Raw genomic sequence first — 24,535 nt, 5'->3', positions numbered from 1 at the left:
CCATTTCCTACTCGATGAGTATGAGATTTGTGTCACATCTTCATCCATGTTAAGTATCAAGTATACTTATATTTATCCTCATACTCATTCAAAAATTAATTAAATATTTTTTTAAAAAATATTAAAAAAATAAAAATTTTAATATAGAGTAATAATTACAAAATTATATTAATTAAATTTCATTTAACATGAACTTAAAATAGAGTTAAAATTACATAAATGTCAAGTAAATTTTTTAAAAATAAATTAAATTTCTAAAATTTAAATTCGATTTCGGATATAGGACGAATATGTGTATACATCTTTGTTTGCATACCCAATTTAATAAAATAAAATATTATCTATATTCATATTTGATGGAATTGAATATCGTCCGTAAAAATTAAATTAATATAAATATAATCCATGAATATAAATTTACTTACCTTCTCTGACTACTATTGGCTTCGTTCCTGTTTCAATTTCTGTCAGTTATGTTTGTTGTTTTGGATGACATTATAATTATTAAGCATGAGCTTTTATGTATGCATCGTGCTTATGATGTGTTTGGTAAATGAAAAATATAAAAAGAAAACAAGAGAAATATAAAGAAATAAAGGAAAGTTTAAAAAATAAATGTGTTTGATATAAAAGAATGACGGATTCTACAATGGGAAAGCAATTCATTTCTCCTATCCTACAATCTACAATCTGTCGGCCCAATGATTAAAAACTAAAATCTTCCCTCAAAACCCTACCATTACTTGGTTAATTATATTAGTTTTTATAACATTTTAATTTTAACCGACTATTTTAGTCTAATGATCTTTATTAATAAATACGTTTTTCATATTAAGAAATTTTTTATTTAATATTTTTATATATAAAAAGAATATTAATACTAATGACACATTCTCTGACAAAAAAATATTAGATAGTTTAGAGTTATAAAGTGTTCAGGATCTTAATCAACTAGTTTAAGATAACCTAATAATTTCTTCTCTAACACATATTTCTTAACAAATTCACTTTTATTGGTTAGAAATTAAAATTAAAAATTCAAGAGAGTCATTAAATAGGATATGAAACTACGTAATTTTTTTTTATATATTTTAATAAATTTTAATTAATTAAGAAGAGTGTGTTTAAAAAAGTGTGACAAAGGGTATGTTATTACCATTTTCATATATATAAACCTAATTATATATAATTTATTATTTTATTAAAATAAATATAGATGTATTTATTTTAAATAATAAATAAATAATTTTTATAGTAATAAAAAATGATAATATTTTTTACAATAAAAATAATAACAATTTTACAATAAAATAACAAATACAAATTTATTATTTTTTAAATAAAATTATTTTAAATTTAATTTTCATTTATTCTTTTTCTCTTTCAATTTTTATCAAATAATAATTTTTACTTAAGACTTATTTCTTTATTATTATTTTTTTATTTTTCCTATTTTTTCATTCATTTTTTTCCTTTAAACCAAGAATGTGTTAATGATATTTGGTTTGATTAAGACTGAACATATTATTGTTAAGGTTAAATACCTCTTTTGGTCCTTTACAATGTTTTTTTGTTTCTATTTAGTCCCACTTTAATTTTTGGTCTCAATTTGGTCCCCAATAACTTAAATTAGTGCACTTTGGGACTTCTGTCCAAGTGATTTAGACGGAGTTAATTTGTTGGCCACGTGGCATCTACGTGGACGTGGATGCCACGTAGATGCGCACATGGACGCCAAAATTCTGGAAAAAAACCTAAAACTAGAACAGCCCGTTCTGAAACCAAAAGGGACCGTTCTGCTTTTAGAACGGGCCGTTCTTCTTTTAGAACGGGCCGTTCTGAATTCAGAACGGCCCGTTCCAGAAAGCCATGTTTTTATTGTTTTTTTTTTGTTATATCTATATTAATAAATATATAATAAATAAAACTAAAAAAAAATCAAATAAGATAAGACCTTCCAAAATATTTCTTTAATTTGAATTTATCCAGTTCAAAATGTTGACTAAAATGCTGCAATGTATTTTAAAAATTGAAAATAAAATTCAGGGTTTAGGGGTACCTCCTTAAGAACATGTTGTTATTGTTGGGGTACATCGTCAATGACTTCAAGGAAAAACACTGTTACGTTTTATCCTTGACTGTATAGTGTCAATTTGGTAGTAAGTGGTTCACTCCAGTTTGACTAATGTAACGACCCGCCGTGGTCCCTACACTTAGTGGAATCACACTAAAAATAGTGAACTAAGATAAATAATAAAATTGGATAACTTATAAATACAAAAACATGAAAAATATATGTAAACCATTAAGTTTTTAAGTATTAGGTATTTATACAGTTATCCAAAACTACTATCTCCTAGTGCCGGTCAAGCACAAAACTGCTATCCAAGGTGGCAACTCTAACACGAGGATCAAAACTCCCCGTCTTGTAGAGGTCACCTCAATTCCAAGCTAGCCTTGACCTGCTCCCATACCAAGTATGATCATCGCAGTTCCACCACATGGAAACAGAAGGGTAAGCTAGAGTTTAAAAAAAATCAATCATACAAGTACAAATAATAGTCCATACCACACAATCATCATATTAACAATCATGCAATATATGCATAACAATCATCATCACAAACGACCATACAATTCAACATAAAAATACAACTCATTCACACAACATGGAAGCAACTTTAATATAACAACAACAATATATAACTTAATATTTAAATGCGTCATCACGCATATACAACTGGAAGATCTCCAACAACTCAAGTTGAGCAGTCTAGGTGGCATAAACCCTACCGAATCCAACGTTTGACCGATCTCAATCAGGTCAGGTATAGTACAACGTTAGGAACTCCAAAGAGAACCAGGTATAGACAACAATAGGCGATTTCTCAAGTGTGCCACTTAGACTCGGAGGTCCAGTACTACTGTCAGGACAGAAGGGTTTGGGTATGAGCCTACCACGGCCTTGGCTAGCTTCACCAATCCACATGTGGAGTTAGCCCACCCACTGTCCTCCAAGTACCACGCACCCTCCAGTATCTAGTCAAAGACTGCGTCTTTAACTAGATACCTTACTCAAATTGGTCATTCAACCATGACATGGATTGACTATTTCCATGTCGCCCACACAGTACTAAGGGATTCAACTTTAAAACAACTTTCAACTTTAAAACAACTTTCAACTTATCACCTTAGTACTATGTATCTCAACTTCTGGCCGCTTGTAATCAGTATAGCTCGGCCTGGCCCCTATACTGTGGTCGCTTTGTACACGTGTGCCTCGACCTTGCCCACACACGGGATCAACTAAGTCCTAGAGGAGAACAATACAACGTCCACTCCAAGGGACAACTTCCCAAGGAGGGTTTTTCAACAAATTGGGCTCTCAGAGCACCACAACTATCTCAATCCACACAATGGGAGGAGCAACTTCGAAAACATCTCCCCTAGTCCTAGTGATCAACAACTTATATCAGCTCAACAACTTTCAACTTGAACAACATAATCAACTCACAACTTAATAAGCATAACAACTTAAACAACATACAACTTTTCAGCAATAGACGACTTACAACTTTATAGCAACTCACAACAATACAACTATAGACATCTTACAACAAGAGGCAACTTACAACAATAAGCATCTTTCAACAATAGGCAACTTATACAACTTTAAACAACTTTTACATCAATAAATTACTTCAACTTATACATCTCAACTTATTAATAATTCAACAATAAACAACATAAAAACAACTTAGTTTTACCACGTATAGCAACTTTAACAACGTATCACATATTATCAACACACAACATATGAACAACTTAAGTTAACAACTTTATAAACAACTTCAGCAATATACAACATATTTAAAATTCATCTATAAGGTCAACTTATATAAACAACATAAAAACAACTTAGTCAATCTACACTCTAGCTTCCCTCACCTGAAGATTGGCTCAAAATAGCCAATAACTGGGAAGAAGTAGAATTCCTTGTCGAAGCTCAACCCGGAACTTCAATCCTCCCAAAGTAAGCTTCCTAATCTGAATTTCAAGAAAAGCCAGAAGGCGTTAGTGATCTAGAGAAGGAAAGGAGTCATACAGAGAAATTTGGGAGAGAAAGGAGCTCACAGACCCAGAGACCTTTTCTCTAAAACTTCTCTCTAAAAACTCACATTCTCCTCAAGACCCTCAACCTCTATTTATAGACTTTCCGGAGTGGCCAGAACGGCTTGTACCGAATCCGGAACGGCCCGTTCTGGAACTCATCCAGAACGGCCCGTTCTCCATCCAGAACGGCCCGTACTCCCCTCTAGAACGGCCCGTTCTCCATCCATAACGGCCCGTTCTCCAACCAGAACGACCCGTTCTCCCTCTAGAACGGCCCGTTCTCAACTACGTTTTACAGGCTAATTTAATAGCTTGGAATGGCCCGTTCCAAATTGAGAACAGCCCGTTCTGGCTACTAAATCAGCCACATTTTTTTTTTCTACGTTACAATACTCCCCAACAAATAGCAATTTTCGTCCCCGAAAATAGGCTTACCTGAAAAGAGAAATGGATACTCTTCCTTGCACTGACTCTCCACCTCTCAGATAGCCTCAGCAGTAGCTGCATCCCAAAGAATCTTCACCAAGCTGATGGACTTGCCACGAAGCTTCTTCAACTTGTGATTAACCACAGCTACCAGTCTCTTCTCATAAGTCAAGTTCTCTCTAACTTGCACCTCATCCAACTCTACCACCTGACTTGGGTCTCTGATGTAGTTCCTCAACTATGAAACATGAAACACATGTTCTCCCTCTTCAAACTCTAGAGGTCTTTTCCTCCTATCAACTAGAACTTTTGTCGACTCTGGGTAGCCCTCAACCTTTCCTGAATCTATCTCACCATCTCAGTAGTCTGAAGAATTAACTCTAGACCAACCACTACTGACTCACCTTCCTGATACCAACATAATGGAGTCCTACACCTCCACCATACAAAACCTCAAAAGGCGCCATGCCAATACTCAAATGATAAATGTTATTATAAGTGAACTTTACCAATGGTAACACCTCCTCCCAGCTACCCAGATGATCCAACACACAAGATCTCAAGAGATCCTCCAATGACTGAATTGTCCTCTCCGACTAACCATCTGTTTGTGGATGATAAGCGAAGCTCAACCTCAACCTCATCCCCAAAGCCTGATGTAGAGTCTGCCAACCTGGAAGTAAACCTTGGATCTCTATCAGAGATAATACTGGAAGGCACTCCATGCAACCGTACTATCTCTCTAATATACAACTGTGCAAGCCTCTCCAAGGACCACCTCTTGACAGGAAGAAAATGTACCCACTTTGTCAACCTATCAACAATCACCCAGATAGAGTCATTGTTCCTAGTTGTCCTAGGCAACCCAACCACAAAGTCCATAGTGACACTATCACACTTCCACTCGGAAATCTCCATCAACACTAAGCTCAAAGCACTAAGCTCAAAACCAGCTGCCCTCTCAGTACAAAGCAATCCCAAAATCCTCAACAACTCTGGATCCTGTAATTGCTTAGTTCCAACCTGTCTCAAGAACTCATTAGTTATGGTGATCATACCACAACTAATGTGATCTTGAACAACCTCCACCTCTAGTCTCAAATCTCTAAACTGCTTAATCAGTTCCAACTCCCTAATCATCATAACTGACACATGAATGAATTTCCTACTCAATACATCTGCTACCACACTCGCCTTCCCAGGATGATACATCAACCGGAAATCAAAGTCCTTTAGGAATTCCATCCATCTTCTCTTCCTCATATTCAACTCCTTCTAATCAAACAGTTACTTTAAACTCTTGTGATCACTAAATACACTGAATCTCGCACCATACAGATAGTGCCTCCACGACTTCAAGGCAAACACCACAACTGCAAGCTCCAAATCATGAGTAGGATAATTCCTCTCATGAGTTTTAAGTTGCCTTCAAGCATACGCTACTACTCTCCTTTCCTGCATCAACACACAACCCAACCCCTGGTGAGAAGCATCATAAACACATCAAAATACTCACCAGTGTCAGGTAGCACCAAAATTGGAGGAGTAGTCAATCACTTCTTCAATTCCTGAAACTCTGCTCACAAGCGTCCATCCAAACAAAAAGTTGATCCTTCCGAGTAGTTAAGTCAAAGGCATTACTATTCGAGAGAAACTCTCTATGAATCTCTGATAGTAACCCATTAACCCATCAAAACTCCTAATCTCCGTAACAGTCCTCGGACGCTCCCACTGAATCACAGCCTCCACCTTGGTTGGATCCACTGCAATCCCCTCTATCAATATCACATACCCCAAAAACCTCACCTTAGACAACCAAAACTCACACTTGGACAACTTAGCATACAACTACATCTCCCTTAGCACCTCTGAACCAACCTCAGATGCTCACGGTGATCTTCCAAAAATCTAGAATACACCAATATATCATCAATGAAGACCACCACAAACCTGTCCAAGAATGACCTGAAAATCCTGTTCATGAAATCCATGAACACTATTAGAGCATTAGTGACACCGAAACGCATCACTACGTACTCACAGTGACCATACCTAGTCCTGAAAACAGTCTTCGGTATGTCACTCTCCTTTACCCTAATCTGATGGTATCCAAATCTCAAATCAATCATCAAAACACCGAAGCTCCCCTCAGCTGATCCATCAAATCATCAATCCTCGAAAGTGGATACTTATTCCCTAGCGTCAACTCATTCAGTTGCCAATAATCAACACACAAACGGCCCCACCATCCTTCTTCTTCACTGACAATACCGGGGCACCCCAAGGAGAAACACATGACCTCACCATCTGTTTCTCCAACAAATCCTCAATCTATTTCTTCAACTCTACCAACTCAGCTTGAACCATCCAATAAGAAGCCACTAATACTGGTCTTGCACCCAGTACCAGGTCAATGCTAAACACAACATCACTCATAAGTGGCAATCCCGACACATCATCTGGGAACACCTCAGAAAACTCACTGACAACCCAATCCCAGTGATGGCCCTCTTCGCCTCAACACTCAAAATGACAAACAACATGAAGCACTCAGCTCCATCTCTCATCAACTACTCAGCCTGACCCGCTGACAACAACACCTCATCCTCTAACTGAGGAAATACCAACTCTCTCCGAACACAATCTATAAGGATGTGATTGACAAATAACCAATCCATCCCTAAGATTATGTCAATATCTACCATGAGCAACACAATCAGGTTTGCTCGGAACCTCCTACCAAACACCTCTATCGGGCGTCTCACACGCATCTCCGATGTCACCAAAGAAATTAAAGCCAGAGTAAATACATACAAATCAACGTGCCATGCAGACACTAACAAATCCAATCTTCTCACACAATCAACAGAAATAAATGAATGTGTGGCACCAGAATCAAACAGGAACAAAATATCCTCACCTGTTGCTTTCCCCTTCCCCTTCACCAAATCTGATGAAATGGAAGCCTCTACACCTGATAAAGAAAATTACTCTCTCTACAATCGTAGGCCTGACTGGCCTCGCTCCCAGACGGAGTCGATGGCATCTTATAATCTCAAGAAATGTGGCCTGACCTGCCACATCTGAAAAAAAATATTTCCCCGAATGGGAACAATTTCTAACCATGTGGGCTTCTCCACATCTGTAACATTGCACAGATTGTGCTCCACCCTGAGGAGTAGTAGGACGAAGTCCCCTACTAATAATTCTTCTCCTAGATCCAAATGATCCCTCCTGAATTCTAGCAGCCTTGCCGCTGCTACCACCACCCTTCAATCTCTCAACATTCTTTGCCTTCTCAACCAAGGCAGGAAACTCTTCTATGGACATAGGGACTATGACCCTCTTCAGCTCATGCCTCAACCCCTCTGCAACTTCCTACATCTCCAAGCCTCAAATACGGCCTGAGAGTAGAAACGAGCCAAAAGCTCAAATTTCATAACATAATCTAGAACAGACATGCTCCTCTGCTGTAGTCTCATGAACTCAGCCTCCTTAGCATATCTAACACTATCCGAGAAATACTTCTCCAATAAAATTCTCTTGAAGCAATCCCAATCTACAACCACACCTCTAATCTCTATCATCTGCCTGGTGCCTCTCCACCAGTACGCAATCTCGCCCACCAGCATGTATACTGTATAGGCCAACTTCCTCTCCTTAGAAAATCCCAAAACACTGAAGATCTTCTCATCTCACACAACCACAAATCTATCACATCGGGATCTAAATTCCCCCTTGAATTGAGGAGGCTAACATCTCCTGAACTCTGCTAAATCTCTCTCATCCTGAGAGACCACCGGTCTAACTGCCTCAACTACAGGAATACCTACCTCCATCTGAGCAAAGTGAGCACTTTACTGCTACATCACCATGGCCATCATCTCCATAGCCTTAGCGATCTGATCAAACTGAGGCCTCACCATACTAAAAGAATTCAAACATTCTTTTACTAACACTTCACCACTACAACTCACCAATACTAACACATATCAGAGATATGACTCAACAAAAACCTAGAAGGATCACTCCCCACAGAGTATCCCAAAAGACTCGACCGGCTCTAATACCATAAAAGTGTAACGACCCGCCATGGTCCCTACACTTAGTGGAATCGCACTAAAAATAGTGAACTAAGATAAATAATAAAATTGGATAACTTATAAATACAAAAACATGAAAAATATATATAAACCATTAAGTTTTTAAGTATTAGGTATTTATACAGTTATCCAAAACTACTATCTCCTAGTGTCGGTCAAGCACAAAACTGTTATCCAAGGTGGCAACTCCAACACGAGGATCAAAACTCCCCGTCTTGCAGCGGTCACCTCAATTCCAAGCTAGCCCTGACCTGCTCCCATACCAAGTATGATCATCGCAGTTCCACCACATGGAAACAGAAGGGTAAGCTAGAGTTAAAAAAAATCAATCATACAAGTACCGACAAAAGTCCATACCACACAATCATCATATTAACAATCATGCAATATATGCATAACAATCATCATCACAAACGACCATACAGTTCAACATAAAAATACAACTCATTCACACAACATGGAAGCAACTTTAATATAACAACAACAACAACAATATATAACTTAATATTTAAATGCGTCGTCACACATATACAACTGGGAGATCTCCAACAACTGAAGTTGAGCAGTCTAGGTGGCATAAACCCTACCGAATCCAACGTTTGACCGATCTCAATCAGGTCAGGTATAGTACAACGTTAGGAACTCCGAAGAGAACCAGGTATAGACAACAATAGGCGATTTCTCAAGTGTGCCACTTAGACTCGGAGGTCCAGTACTACTGTCAGGACAGAAGGGTTTGGGTATGAGCCTACCACGGCCTTGGCTAGCTTCACCAATCCACATGTGGAGTTAGCCCACCCACTGTCCTCCAAGTACCACGCACCCTCCAGTATCTAGTCAAAGACTGCGTCTCTAACTAGATACCTTACTCAAATTGGTCATTCAACCATGACATGGATCGACTATTTCCATGTCGCCCACACAGTACTAAGGGATTCAACTTTAAAACAACTTTCAACTTTAAAACAACTTTCAACTTATCACCTTAGTACTATGTATCTCAACTTCTGGCTGCTTGTAATCAGTATAGCTCGGCCTGGCCCCTATACTATGGTCGCTTTGTACACGTGTGCCTCGACCTTGCCCACACACGAGATCAACTAAGTCCTAGAGGAGAACAATACAACGTCCACTCCAAGGGACAACTTCCCCTGGAAGGTTTTTCAACAAATTGGGCTCTCAGAGCACCACAACTATCTCAATCCACACAATGGGATGAGCAACTTTGAAAACATCTCCCCTAGTCCTAGTGATCAACAACTTATATCGGCTCAACAACTTTCAACTTGAACAACATAATCAACTCACAACTTAATAAGCATAACAACTTAAACAACATACAACTTTTCAGCAATAGACGACTTACAAATTTATAGCAACTCACAACAATACAACTATAGACATCTTACAACAAGAGGCAACTTACAACAATAAGCATCTTTCAACAATAGGCAACTTATACAACTTTAAACAACTTTTACATCAATAAATTACTTCAACTTATACATCTCAACTTATTAATAATTCAACAATAAACAACATAAAAACAACTTAGTTTTACCACGTATAGCAACTTTAACAACGTATCACATATTATCAACACACAACATATGAACAACTTAAGTTAACAACTTTATAAACAACCTCAGCAATATACAACATATTTAAAATTCATCTATAAGGTCAACTTATATAAACAACATAAAAACAACTTAGTCAATCTACACTCTAGCTTCCCTCACCTGAAGATTGGCTCAAAATAGCCAATAACTGGGAAGAAGTAGAATTCCTTGTCGAAGCTCAACCTGGAACTTCAATCCTCCCAAAGTAAGCTTCCTAATCTGAATTTCAAGAAAAGCCAGAAGGCGTTAGTGATCTAGAGAAGGAAAGGAGTCATATAGAGAAATTTGGGAGAGAAAGGAGCTCACAGACCCATAAACCTTCTCCCTAAAACTTCTCTCTAAAAACTCACATTCTCCTCAAGACCCTCAACCTCTATTTATAGACATTCCGGAGTGGCCAGAACGGCCTGTACCGAAACCGGAATGGCCCGTTCTGCACCCCCTAATCACGTACAAAATTTTCATGCAGAACGGCCCGTTCTGAAATTAGAACGGCCCGTTCTCCATCCAGAACGGCCCGTACTCCCCTCTAGAACGACCTGTTCTCCATCCAGAACGGCCCGTTCTCCAACCAGAACGGCCCGTTCTCCCTCCAGAACAACCCGTTCTCAACTACGTGTTACAGGCTAATTTAATAGCTTGGAACGGCTCGTTCCAAATTGAGAACGGCCCGTTCTGGCTATTAAACCAGCCACATTTTTTTTTCTATGTTACAACTAACAATGAAATAAAACTTGTTACCATTGTCCTCAGTGATACACTGCATCATTCTTAATGATATACTGTATAGCCCAAATGTTTAGCAATTGAAGTTATTAATCCTCATTAACAATATTACCAAATCTAGTGTTTGAAATGCTTTGTATTTTAGTTTTTTTGTGCACGAAATTCTGGGCTAGAACGGGCCGTTCTAGTTCCAGGTGTATTCAAGTATTTTTGGATCCACCTACGTGGCATCCACCTGGCATCTACGTGGCCACCAGTTAATTCTGTTTAAATCATTTAGACTGAAGTCCTAAACTGGAACGATTTAAATTATTGGGGACCAAATTGAGACCTAAAATTAAAATAAGACTAAATTGAAACAAAAAAATATTGTAAAGGACCAAAAGAGATATTTAACCTATAGTTAAATAACTGTAACAAAACAAAAATAGAAATGGAGTCATCGATGTCGTCATGTGTGACATGTAATAGGCATTGAGTGATGTAAAGTACAAATTATACAACTTACTTTGCTGAAAGTGAAAGACAAGTATTAAAATTTAAAACGTGTCACTTTCAGCCGGCGAAGAGATTATCGCTGTATTATAATTTGGGAAAAAAAATTATTATTATTTTTTGTTTTTTTGTTTTTTGTTTTTTGTGTTTTTGTGTTTTTGTTTTTTATTTTTTTGTTTTTTTGTTTTTAATGTTTTTCAAGGTATCAATTACTTAGCAAGAACCAGATCAACCAGTATGGATTGTGTTATCTTAATAAGTGGTCTGTGGTATGAGATCTGAGTTTGATAGATAATCTTACTCAGTTTAAATAGAATTATTTTTAATAAAAATATATATAATGAATAAAAAATATATTACGTATCAACTAATTATTGACTTTAATAATAATTATATATGTCAAAGAACCTGATTAATGCTTCTTATGTATTTATACACAATGCTTTGTATTTATAAGGAACAGGTCACCTGACAAAATGTATTCAGTCCTGTGAAAGAAAAAAAAAACTTATATTGAAAAGTATCAATTAATTAATAGAATCCGATTGTGTGTGCTTAAAAAAGTTGGTACTAGAAAACTGACTAATATTTTAAGTAAATTAAGTTTTTTATTCAAATTTTAGAGATAAAAAATATGTTTGAAAGAGATTTTTTTTTTTATAAAAATAACTTTATGCTATGTTTGGATGTGAGAAAGAAAATAAAAAAGGAAAGAAAGCCCACATAATAATGTATTATTTTTTTAGTTGAAGAGAAAATAGAAAGAAAGTGATAGCAAAAGTTGACTTTACTAAAATAAAATAAAATAAAATATTTTTCTTTTCTTCTATTTTCTTTTAGTTTAAATTTCAATTTTCTTCCCTTTTAGTTTAAATTTCAATTTTCTTCCTACCTTTCTAATTTCTTTATGTGATTAAGTATATTAATCAATTACATTCTTGATAAAAATTAATTATCATCCAAATTAATAGATATTTCATAATAATAACATTATAATTCAAAAGATAATAATAACATAAAATAAAATAAAAAATAATCTATGTATAGTTATTAGTGTAAAATGTTTTTACTTTGTCACCGGATAAAATTAGTTAAGTCAAATTAAGTTTTATTACTCCAGTCTAATTTTGATTGAATATTTATAATTTGAATATATTTTCGTATGTCTTTTTCGAAATGACCTTTCTACATGAAAGTCTAGTATGACTTGCAAACTTATCTATAAGACTTATTTGGTAATAATCTAAACCAAAATAAAAGTAAAAATATATATTAAGTTTTATAAAAGTTAAATATAAGTCAATTTTTTTAATATTTAAAAATTTAAACAAATGTATAATTTTAATATATTATAACAAATTTGATATAATAATATCATTTTTTAATATATCTTTTATTAGATCAACCTAATAGATTTTTTAAATGAAGTTGCACATGGGCTAATTTTACCTTATATTAGTTTATGTACTAACTTGTGATAAATGCATTCAAAGAGAATATTAATCATAGTAAGACTCACCCACTTAAGGTAGGTCATGTAGGTCTTACCTGATGCAAATTTGCCGATTTGGCCTTTTATATAGATAATTATTAAGCGTCAATAATTTTAACTAATTATTATATTACATATATTTAATTTTTAATTAAAAAAAACAACTTTAACAAGAGACAAGATGGTCTAAAACCTCATAATAATTTTTTCTTTGTAGGTGTACGAGATATACGGATGCGGTCTTTAACTGTACTCTTTTATGAGATTGGCTTCAATATATTTTTAGTATCTAAAATGTAAGATAAATTTATTTTTAATTTCTTAAATTTAAAAATATTATTTTTAGTCTTTATAATTTTAAAAAATCTTATTTTAATCTTTATATTTAAATTTTGTTAAAAAATTTATCAAATATTATTATATAAAATCTACCTATTAATATTTCTATTAGTAAAAATATTACATTAAATTTAATTTTTATTGCATAACTATCTTAATTAGTCACTTTTTAAATATGTTATTAATGATCTAAGAGATCAAAACAAAATTTTTAAAAATTACAGGACTAAAAATAACAATTTTAAATTTAAGAGACAAAAACAAATTTATTTTAAATTTAAAAGACTAAAAACATGTTTAAACTATAAAATTTATCTATTTTCTCATCATCGGTGTTTAATTATGAACATTTGATTTTAATTGCTCTTTAATTCACGGTACCTTCTGAAGATAAATGCACACCAAGTATATCACATTCAGATTTTTCTTTTTTACGATTTTTCTTTTTCTTTTTTTTTTCTCAAATAATAATTTGTCATCTCTTTTCACTTGGTGGTTCACTATTTCAAGAATTCATTCAAATTATTCATTACGATGACGTGTGTGCATATATCATGCATTCACTTTCAAAGTCGGATTCAGATTCGCTACAGATACCTTTCACGTGTTCACCCAGTTAACGATTTCCAACCGTTGATAAAGATCTCGCGGCTCGTTTTTCAAGTCCCGTTTTCAGTCCGATTCACGAGATAAAACACGAGCCGTTTATTTCCATCCAACGGTTCTGATACTCTAAGTGCATGAATGCATAAAATAACTTACCGCAGGAAAAATGGATCCACCAAACAGAACCACCGTCCAGTTCCATTTTTGGGCCTCTACGGTCCACTGTTTCATCTTCAGGTTTCTTTGTCTATAAATACATAAATCGCATCGAACTTTAACTACACTGGAAACATCCATCACTAGTGTTGGATATATTTCTAAATATTTTAGGTTATTATTATTGAGAAAAAAAAATGGCTAAGGCAATCAAATTCTTTGAGCTGAACACAGGGGCTAAGATTCCTTCTCTTGGGTTAGGAACTTGGCAAGCTGAACCTGGTGTTGTAGCTAAAGCTGTAACCACAGCCATTCAGGTAAAACCCCCTTTTTTTAATTTCAATTTTTTTCCTTTTATTTATTTATTTTAAATAGATTGCATGCCACCCAGAGAGAATTTCTCCAGTGGTTTTATTTTATTTTATTTTTATTGTTATATAAATATAATTCATTGGCTTAGTTATATAGTTTTATGATTTGTATGTTTGGACAAACATTTTTGTAGTTTTGATTTTGCCTAGGTAGAAGTGATGACTAACATTAGTGTCTGGTTATCGTTGTTCAGGTTGGATACAGGCATATTGATTGTGCTAAAGCGTATAACAATCAAGCAGAGGTAATAATAATTCAAATTGACAGCTCTTGTATAACTCAGAGTTCTCTACTATAATATATAAAATCGTTAATTGTGTTGTATAATTTTTTAAATAGAAATAGCGAGAAGCTAACTCTTTTTTTCTTTTTTTGAATTTTGGTTTGTATAGATTGGATCTGCACTTAAGAAGGTTTTTGATGAGGGTGTGGTGAAGCGTGAGGACCTATGGATCACTTCCAAACTCTGGTTGGTTATCTTTTAAAAAAATATGTTCTCCTTTTGAATAATTTTGGAAAATATTGTATGTTTGTGGTTGCTGAAATTAGATCCTATGCTTTTTTGGGTATATTTCCAGGTGTTCAGATCATGCTCCAGAAGCTGTGCCAAAAGCGTTGGATAAAACATTACAAGATCTGCAACTTGACTACCTTGACCTCTATCTGGTATGCATGCAACATCTTTACTGATATGTGAATTCATGTTGCCAATTTGGGGAAGATTAAGTGCTCTAGACTCAAATTAGATAAGTGTAGCAGTACACTTTTTAACATTCTCTTTCCAACAAACTCTCATTAGTTAACATGAAGTCCTACTAATTGAGAAATGAGACTCATATATTTATAGTGGAAATCACATGATTTCACCCAATAGGAGATAGTGTGTCTGGAAAAGAGATGTTAGCATTTTCTTCAAATTATGGTTTCTCAATTGAATGAATTTAATTGATTTTACACATTCATATAATGCTGAGTTTAGTTACACCATACAGGGAATTCATTTCATCCATTACTCTCTTGGGTCTCTTCCTCCAAACAAACTAAGTTGATTTATTTATGTTGTAGATCCACTGGCCAGTCAGCATGAAAAGGGGATCAGCCGGATTCAAGAAAGAAAATTTGGATAAACCAGACATTCCCAGCACATGGAGAGCAATGGAGGCACTCTATGATTCAGGCAAGGCTAGAGCCATAGGAGTGAGCAATTTCTCTACAAAGAAGCTTCAAGATTTGTTGGATATAGCAAGAGTGCCTCCTGCTGTTAACCAAGTGGAATTGCACCCTGGATGGCAGCAGCCAAAGTTGCATGCATTATGTGAATCCAAAGGAATTCATCTATCTGTAAGTATATGACATATATAATATATACATTCACTTATATAAGACTTAGTATTCGAGGTATTCACTTATATAGGACTTTGGTGTGAAATTGTTTAGACTCAGGAGCTGGTTGAAAATGATTTTGGTGTATACTCAAATAAAATTGAAGGTGTCTCAACAACTGTACTTTGTTCTTCTGATATTAGTATTCTAACTATATATGTATGATGAAATTCTTTTCAGGGATATTCTCCACTAGGCTCACCAGGAGTTCTGAAAAGTGACATTCTTAAGAATCCTGTTGTCACAGAGGTTGCAGAGAAATTGGGGAAGACACCAGCACAAGTAGCCCTTAGATGGGGCTTGCAAACAGGTCACAGTGTGCTTCCTAAGAGCACTACTGAGTCCAGAATCAAGGAAAACTTTGATGTCTTTGACTGGTCTATTCCTGAAGACCTGATGCCAAAGTTTTCTGAAATTAAGCAGGCAAGTAGTTAGTTACTTACTATGAGTATATATGACCAAGTTTTATGTTCTTTCTCTTGATATGCATTTTCTCTACTTCTTTTACTACATTGCATTATGCTTGTGTGTCACTTAGAAGCTTCATTTTTTGAATTAACACATGGAATTTAATCGTGCAGGATAGGTTAATTAAGGGCGATTTTTTTGTTGACGAGACCTATGGTGCTTATAAGACAATTGAAGAACTCTGGGATGGTGAACTCTGAGCAATATGTTTCATTTGAGATATCAAATGCAATGCTCCTAGAGCAACAGATTCATTGTGCTTCTTGCCTGTTACCATCTTAATGCTCCCAGTTTCAAGTATATTAGGATTTTGAGGAGTGTTCTTATTGATGATTGCACAGAATAAAGTAAACATAGACTTGTTTTTCATTTATAATGATTGTATCGTTTATTCAATATAATAAAATGAGAGCACTGAATTTGACAGGTTTAGTAGCCAAAATCAGTTGATATTCATATTCCTTCATCTAGTCAATTAATGGTATTAATGTCAATATATTGTGTTTATAATTATGTGGTGCACTTGATTAACCAATGTTTGTAATGAGATGTGAAGGTTTTAAATTAGATGAATGAATGAAAGCCAATGATGTGTTTTGTATAATTAGTGTGATAAAACTATTTTGATTTTAGCTGATTGGACTTTTACTTTGTACCCTGTCTGTCTGTCTGATGACAAGTGTGGTTTATTTATTTAATTTTTTTTTATATAAACTAAAACAAATTAATAAATAGATAAAAAAAATAGTGATTTTATAAGTGTTGTCTTATAAGTACTTTCTTTGTCAGTAATAAGTGTCGTATAAAAGTGTCAGTCTTGTTTATACGAATTAGGAAAATTTAATAAATATAAATAAAGAATAATAATTTTATAAAATTATTACTTTATTGATTTTTTTTGTTAAAAATAATGTAATAGAATAATATTTTTAAAAAAATATTATCTAGAGTATAAATTGATTAAAAACTGTTAATAAATAAATAAATAAATAAAATTATTTTATAAAATTATTTTAATGATTAATTTTTTTTTTAAAAAAATAATGTAACATAATCATTTTCTTAAAAAATGTTATGAAGTGTATAAATAGAAGAGAACATAATTAATGTTATACTAAAAAAAATTAGTAGCACACTTATTTTAAGTTAATAATATAATACAATAATTATTTTTTTAATATTATGAAACGTATAAATAGAAAAAATATAATTAATATTATATTAAAATATTAATATAACACTAATTTTAAGATAATAATATAATAGATATTTTTTAATATAATGGTTATTTTAAGTTTAATAATATAATATAATAATTATTTTTTAAAAAATTAAGAGAGTATAAATAAATAATAATAATTAATATTATATTTATTTTAAAAATTATTTTTATTTTTTAATATACGATATTTATAATGGGAGATAGGATATTTATATATTATAAACTACATTTATCATCTAACCGGCCGAGGGAGTAATAGTGTCATACACTATTTTGAAGCTGTCAAATTCAGTCCTAGGAATAGAGTTCTACAAAAAAAATTTAAATTGATTTGAATTCTTTCATAATTGAATCTATCTACATAAAAAAATCTAATTTATTTTGAGAAAAAAATTTGAACAGATTTATTTTATAAAATCAATTCAATTATCTAATATATTTTTACAATATGAATCGATTCAATTTAATTTTTAAAAAAATATAATTCATATATAAATATAAAATAGATAATTATATCATACTAAATCGATTTAATTTAAAAAAAAAACTGATTTATATTTTAAAAATATTGAAATGATTCACTTAAAAAACGTAATCACTGTTCGGTTTAATTTGAATTTCTCAAAAAACTTTATCAATGAACACCTCTCCTTACTAAGCTAAATTTGTATTCTCAACGTGGCACAGGGTCTCTAGCCCAATTTATCAAAGAAAAGTTTAATTGGGAATGATTTCTTTGCTCGGGGGTTAAATTGATAATTAGGTGGATACAAATTGTTAAAACGAATCATACGAAAATGCTTGCGTGACTTAATTTTAATTATATAATTATGGTTTAGTAAATCATATATATGGTCCTTTTTTTTATTTATAATTTTCAATTAGGTTTTTACACTAAAAAATTATAATTTTTTGAAAATTTGTTTACAATTCATTGTACAACATATTATTTATATCATCATATCTAAACAATCACATAAGATTATTTTATGAGACCCGTTTTAATCTCTGTTACTTAAAAAATAAAATTCTCTATTATTTCAAAAATTTTAGATTAGGGAGATTATGCAAAAAAAAATAATAAAAAATATGATAAAGATTAAAACTTAATATATATGGATGATAACATTGAATGATGAAATAATAATTTGTTACGGATGTCCAAATATGAGAATATAAATAATACTTTATAAAATTTTACAAATTATAATTAAATTTGTAATCCTTATAAAAAAATATAAAAGGATAAAGGATTTAGTTACTTTTTTTAAAGTTTAAGAATCCAATTAAATATTTTAAAAAAATTCAGAAACCAACTATTGTATTAAACCTATAATTATTTATAAATAGTTATTCAAATGAAATTAATATGATAAAAAGAAAATGAAATAATCTTGATATTATTTTTACTTAGGTAAAAAGTCAATTCTTATAATACATGGTAGTATAATTATGTTATATTTTTTCATTGTTTTATCCTAAGAATGATAGTGTAATTATCTCACAAAGTTACTTATAAGTCATATGACGTTGATATTCTAAAATGTATTTGAGAAATGGTTTTTGGTAAACCAAACTATCTATTAGTCGAAAGTTAATAATTCAGATCAAATCGTTAATGACTCTTCAAGAAATTAGGTTATTTATCACCTATGTCACATGTATTGATTTTGAGAAATAGTAAATTTTTTTAAGAGTGATAAATTAAAAAGAAAAAAACCAACAAATTACAAACGAGAGAAATTTTCGTGTTAATTTCACAAAGCCTTTAAGTCCCAACACCTACTCGATCGGATTTCTTAAAATAATAATTTTGAGTTTAAGACAACTCTAAGCTTTTTTTCAATATATCGTCTCACGATATATCATCGTGAATAGTAAATTTGAGTCTAATTCAACATACAAAACTAACTTGTAAGGTGAGAATTACTCTTCACTTATATACTATTTAACTCCTTAATTTTTAATCAACGTGGGATTTAGATTTTTTTCAATGTGGTCGACCAAGAGAGCTACATGTTAGGCTATCTAATTGCTAGTTGCCTACACACACTAAACCTAAATTTCCTTGGCTTCACCTGTTGTAGGTGCCCTCATTCTTGCGTACGCATGATGCAAGGCGCCATGCAAACTACGCACCTAATATACTAGTCTCTAATTACCCACACTCGTAGCCTTAAAGACCTGCTACTTACGATTTGTCCAAAGAACCCAACAGGAAATTAGAGGTAATATATTGTAACATTTATAGCAACTTTACAGCCATTGAAGCCACGAATCGTCACCAATACGGGGTTTAATTAACATCAGCCATGTTGAGCATACACACCAAACCTGGGAAGTACTTCCACACTGAAACAATATGTGCCAAATTTCCTACGCTGCTACGCCACAGCGAGTGCAAGTCGACGAGTGGCTAATATGTCGTTGAGCTAGGAAACGCCTAGTCGGGAGAGCATCGTTACCCACCTAACACAGGAAAAACGTAATATTCTCAGTCATCGGGAGTTTCCAAATCCACTTCCACGAGCTTGTAAAGTTGTTCTTCCCTTGCAAACACTTATACCCTGATCTCGCACAGCAAACACCAAACATGTTCTCTTTGTTGAAGATTCAATATCATCTAAAAATAAGATGAATAATAACGTATATAAATAGAAAATAATTTTTACCTTATAAATTAATTTTGTAAGTTTGAGTTAGACTCTAATTTACTTTCTTAAAATAATATCATAATATCATAACTTATTTTATCATGTGTTGTTGGGCTTATTAGGTCACTTATTATCATGTAGTTATCTGATTACCTACAAATATCTAGTTCTACAAAAATTGCATTTATATGAAAATGGTATGTTAGAGATCTCACACCACATATAAATAAGGTCATCGATAATTGTAAAATATGCATACAATTTTTATTCAATTTAGGCAATTATTAATATATCATATGCTTCTAAATCTTATTTTTGTCACAAAATACTTAGTGTAACACCCTATTATTTTAATATTATTATTGAGTCTTTTCGTAAATTTATTAAGTTTTAGGGGTATTTTTGTAAATATTAATGGCATTTTTGCAGTTTTATTAAAGTTTGAGGGGTAAATGGGTAACTTGGAACGGGCTGTTCCAAAGTTGGAACGGGCCGTTCCAAGCAATAAAAGGATACTGAAATTTTAAGTTGGGAACGGGCCCAGAACGGGCCGTTCCGGAAGGAGCACGGGCCGTTCCGGAGGGAGCACGGGCCGTTCTGCTGAGAGTGAGAACGGGACGTTCTGGTTTTAGAACGGGCCGTTCTGCTTTTTGGAAACGGGCCGTTCCAATTTTAGAACGGGCCGTTCCAGTTGAAAATTTTGCACAGATTCGAAGGTTCCAGAACGGGCCGTTCCGAAATCGGTACGGGCCGTTCCGGGTAACCCAGATTGCCTATAAATAGGAGGCATGGGGGGGTGAAAAATTATAACTGTGAAGGGTGAAAATTTTTAGAGAGAGAGAGAGAGAGAAAGAGGAGGGAGAGAAAGAGGAATCTTAAGGAGGAGATTCTGTCCTAGTTCCGGTTATTGTTTAAAGAGAGAAGTGGAGGTTCTGCCCTAGTTCCGGTTATTGTTTAAGGAGAGAAGTGGAGGTTCTGCCCTAGTTCCAGTTACTGTTTAAGGAAAGAGAGGAGGAGGTTCTGCCCTAGTTCCAGTTACTGTTTAAGGAAAGAGAGGAGGAGGTTCTGCCCAAGTTCCTATCTTTTCAGGTACGGGGGAAAAGGGGATTATTTATATGTATAGTACATGAGGGAATTGGGTAGAGGAAGAATTCTTTAGGATTATGATTGATTTTACAATTATTTGATTTGGAGAATTATTGGTTCTATTAAAATTATCTGTGTTGAGGTTTATAAATATGCCTAAGTGTAGGAATGATGATCTGTGAAGAAGAATGAATTGTAAGGAAAATGCGGTGAGCTAGATTTTGGAATAATGAGGGGTTTTACTGTTTATATTAATTATTCTATTGATTATTATATTAATGAAAGTTATTGTTATATTACTTGTTAAGGATTAATGATATTGATGTGAATTGCTTGAGGGGTATGTAAACCCTATTTTATTGAGCTTATCTGTTATCTATGTGATATGGAATTGCGTACGTGATATGAATTTGAGTTATAAGATGAAATGATGTATGAATGTGATTTTGATTGTGGTTGTGGTGCCTCACATCGATGACCTGGGATGGCACGGCCCCTGGGTATGTGGTGCTACAGGGAGGGCGTGACCCTAGCATGGTGTGGGATGAGTAAGACAATTAACACACACCACTTATGTCGTTTATGGCAGCCCTGACATAGGGTTAATTGCAAGAGATTGTATTGATTGTAATGTGATTGTGTTTCCTCACACCAAATGACTAGGGATGGCATGGCCCCTGGGTAAGTGATGCTACAGGGAGGGCATGACCCTGGTCTGGTGTGGGTTGAGTGAGGCAATTAACCTGTATCACTTGTGTCAGATATGGCGAGGTCTTGGCATAGTGTTAATTGTGAAATTGGCATGAATTATAGATGTTGAGATAATTGTTATATTGATGTGAATGAGGAAAGGTAAAAATGATAGTGTTAATTATAAAATCTAAATGGATTGTGATGGATTGATAAATTATGATACATGCTCGTAAATATTTTATTAAATAAAGATATGATGAGATTTTAACATGGTGTGTTTGGATGTACTTTGCATATAGATATCTTCTTTTCTCACCGTATAAATTGTGGATATTTTAGGTGGAGAGGATCCGGCTGCAAGTGGCATATAGGATGCCAACAGTTTTATTTTGGGAAATGCTCTGATATTGTGACATCGGGGCAAAGGATTTTTAGGACGAAATATTCGTGTGAATTTGGTACTGTAATATTATTTTGAAAACAATTTGTAAAAACTCTTGTGTGTTATGTTTTATATTTCTGCTAATGTGGTTGTTCGAAGTTTCTCATGTGAACCCTTTTACTGTAATTGAAAGATTTATTACAATATATGTATTGGGGTAGTAAGGGTGTCACACTTAGTCATGAGTTAATTTTATTTTAGGATTTTATTATTTAAATGTTGAGTATTTTAATGTTTTTTTGGTTCAAAAATAATACAATGAGAAAATAATTTGGAAGTTATACAAGTCTCAAAGAGAACTATTACTTCTAGTTATATAGAAGACTCACATCAAGTTAGTAAAATTCACTCAAAATGATCAAAAGTTCACTCTGTGCGAGCCAAGTTAGCTTGCTCAAAGCGAGTTACTTGAGAGCTCTAAGAGAAGTAAAATCCGCTTAATGCTATCACAAGAGTGCTATTGATATAGTAGTGATAATGAAGAACACCTTTCGAGGTGTTTGCTCCTAACAAAAAAGAATAAGGAAGGAAGAAAGAAACAAAGAGAGTAATTCTATTGTGATTTCTTTTCCTCTCCCTTTCTCTAATTCCACTACAAAGTTTATATGGAATCAACACATAAGATTGTCCAACCACCTTGGGTTAACAATATAATACTAGTAAAAATAAAAAGAGTATCCTTATTCAGTATTATTCGTATATTAAGATTTATTTATAGCAAACAAAGTCACTCAATGTAATGGCCTCTTAATGGTGCATTTGGCCCTCCCACTTTCCACTAATGGTTACTCTATCATCTCTTCAACAGGTGCTTGCGTAGGTTATGACCCAACTCAATATGGAGAGCTTAGCATAGAATTTATAATCATCCAAAGAAGAACTATATATCAAAATATCATCGAAGAAAACAATGACGAACCTTTGAAGGTAAGATGAAAATAATTGGTTCATGGTTGCCTGAAATGTCGAGGGGGAATTTGCCAAGCCAAAGGGCATAACAAGAAACTCAAAGTGGCCATCATGAGTATGAAATGCAGTCTTGTATATGTCTTTAGAGTGCACATGAATCTGGTGATATCTAGCACGCAGATCCAACTTGTTGAAAATTGAGACACCCCCAACTCATCCAAGAGTTCATCAATAGTAGGAATTGAGAACTTATCCTTCATGATGCCAGCATTAAGGGCCCTATAATCGTTGCAAAATCACCACAACCCATCCTTTTTACAGACAAGAAAAATGGGAGATGAGAAAGGGCTCTGGCTTGGTTGAGTGATCCCTTGCTCAAGCATTTGTCGAATTAACTTTTTCATCTTCGATTTCTAAAAGTGTGGGTATCTATATAGATGAACATTAACAAGTTTGGTTCCAACGATCAAATGAATGTGATGGTCCAAAACATGATGAAGTGGTAAGCCTAAAAGGGGCTAAAAAAGATCATTGTATTTAAGCAATAATGTGTGAGCCAGAGGAGGAATGTCAAGAGAATCCTTATGGTGAATAAGAGCTTGTAAGTGATGCATAGAAATTGGATTCGATATAGATTTGGTTTCACCTCTTAGAGTCACCTATTGACCTTTTCAAATGAAATCTATAATGAGAGATGAGTTATCATGTGATACCCGGCCAAACAATTGAAGCCAAGCAAACCCTAAAATAATATTAGGACCTTTAATCTCCAACACAAAGAGATCTATTGTAAATTCAATTCCTTGAAGAACCAGAGGCGTTGCAGGACAACTATATTGGTAGCTCAATAAAGCACCACTTCTTATGGAGACATGAAAATGAGGAATAGGTGTTACTGGAAGAGCCAATTGTTCAACTAATGAGGGTTTGATGAAATTGTGAGTGCTGCCACTATCAATTAAAACTTGAAATTGCTTAGAACCATAAGATTTGAACACGCATAGAGACCAACCCTAAAGTTGACAAGAGAAAATGTTAAGGGTGGAAATATCACCGAAAATCTCTTCTAGTGTCATATCCAGATTCCCCACATCCTTGTTGGCAGTGTCATTGTCATCCTCACAACCAAGAAGTAATAGGTATTTGCTTTGACAACGATGATTGGGTTCAAATTTTTTATCGTAATTGTAACAAAGACCCTGCTCTCTATTATCACGCAACTCTGTTG

At 33.7% G+C, this 24,535-nt stretch overlaps 2 protein-coding genes across 2 annotated transcripts; one reads left to right on the top strand and one right to left on the bottom strand.

The window, feature by feature from the left end:
* Positions 1-6,870: 6,870 nt before the first annotated feature.
* Positions 6,871-8,378, bottom strand: LOC145956087 (uncharacterized). The gene is made up of 5 exons (XM_083071647.1): positions 8,297-8,378; positions 7,941-8,176; positions 7,614-7,833; positions 7,280-7,513; positions 6,871-7,055 (listed from the first exon to the last, which is right to left on the bottom strand). The coding sequence occupies exons 1-5, from the start codon at positions 8,376-8,378 to the stop codon at positions 6,871-6,873; spliced, it is 957 nt and encodes a 318-aa protein (XP_082927773.1).
* A 5,806-nt stretch (positions 8,379-14,184) lies between these two features.
* On the top strand, positions 14,185-16,727 carry LOC109817575 (NADPH-dependent aldo-keto reductase, chloroplastic). Its single transcript, XM_020382854.3, is given in 8 exon segments — positions 14,185-14,395; positions 14,644-14,694; positions 14,843-14,919; positions 15,029-15,116; positions 15,516-15,791; positions 16,014-16,256; positions 16,415-16,480; positions 16,482-16,727. Coding segments are annotated over 8 exon segments (1,023 nt in total). The 5' UTR covers positions 14,185-14,275; the 3' UTR covers positions 16,584-16,727.
* The last annotated feature ends 7,808 nt before the right edge of the window (positions 16,728-24,535 follow it).

This window comes from Cajanus cajan, chromosome 3, assembly GCF_000230855.2.
Source record: "Cajanus cajan strain Asha chromosome 3, NIPB_CcT2T_4, whole genome shotgun sequence".
In the NCBI taxonomy this organism is placed as follows: domain Eukaryota; kingdom Viridiplantae; phylum Streptophyta; class Magnoliopsida; order Fabales; family Fabaceae; genus Cajanus; species Cajanus cajan.
The sequence above is the reverse complement of the archived record's forward strand: the minus strand, read 5'-3'. Positions and strand labels throughout refer to the sequence as shown.

Coding starts and splice junctions, on each gene's coding strand:
- LOC145956087 (XM_083071647.1), bottom strand. CDS start 8,378: ATGGAGGTAGGTATTCCTGTAGTTGAGGCAGTTAGACCGGTGGTCTCT. Junction 8,177..8,296: donor TTTAGCAGAGTTCAGGAGAT/GTTAGCCTCCTC, acceptor TGGCCTATACAG/TATACATGCTGGTGGGCGAG. Junction 7,834..7,940: donor CTCGTTTCTACTCTCAGGCC/GTATTTGAGGCT, acceptor TTGGTTGAGAAG/GCAAAGAATGTTGAGAGATT.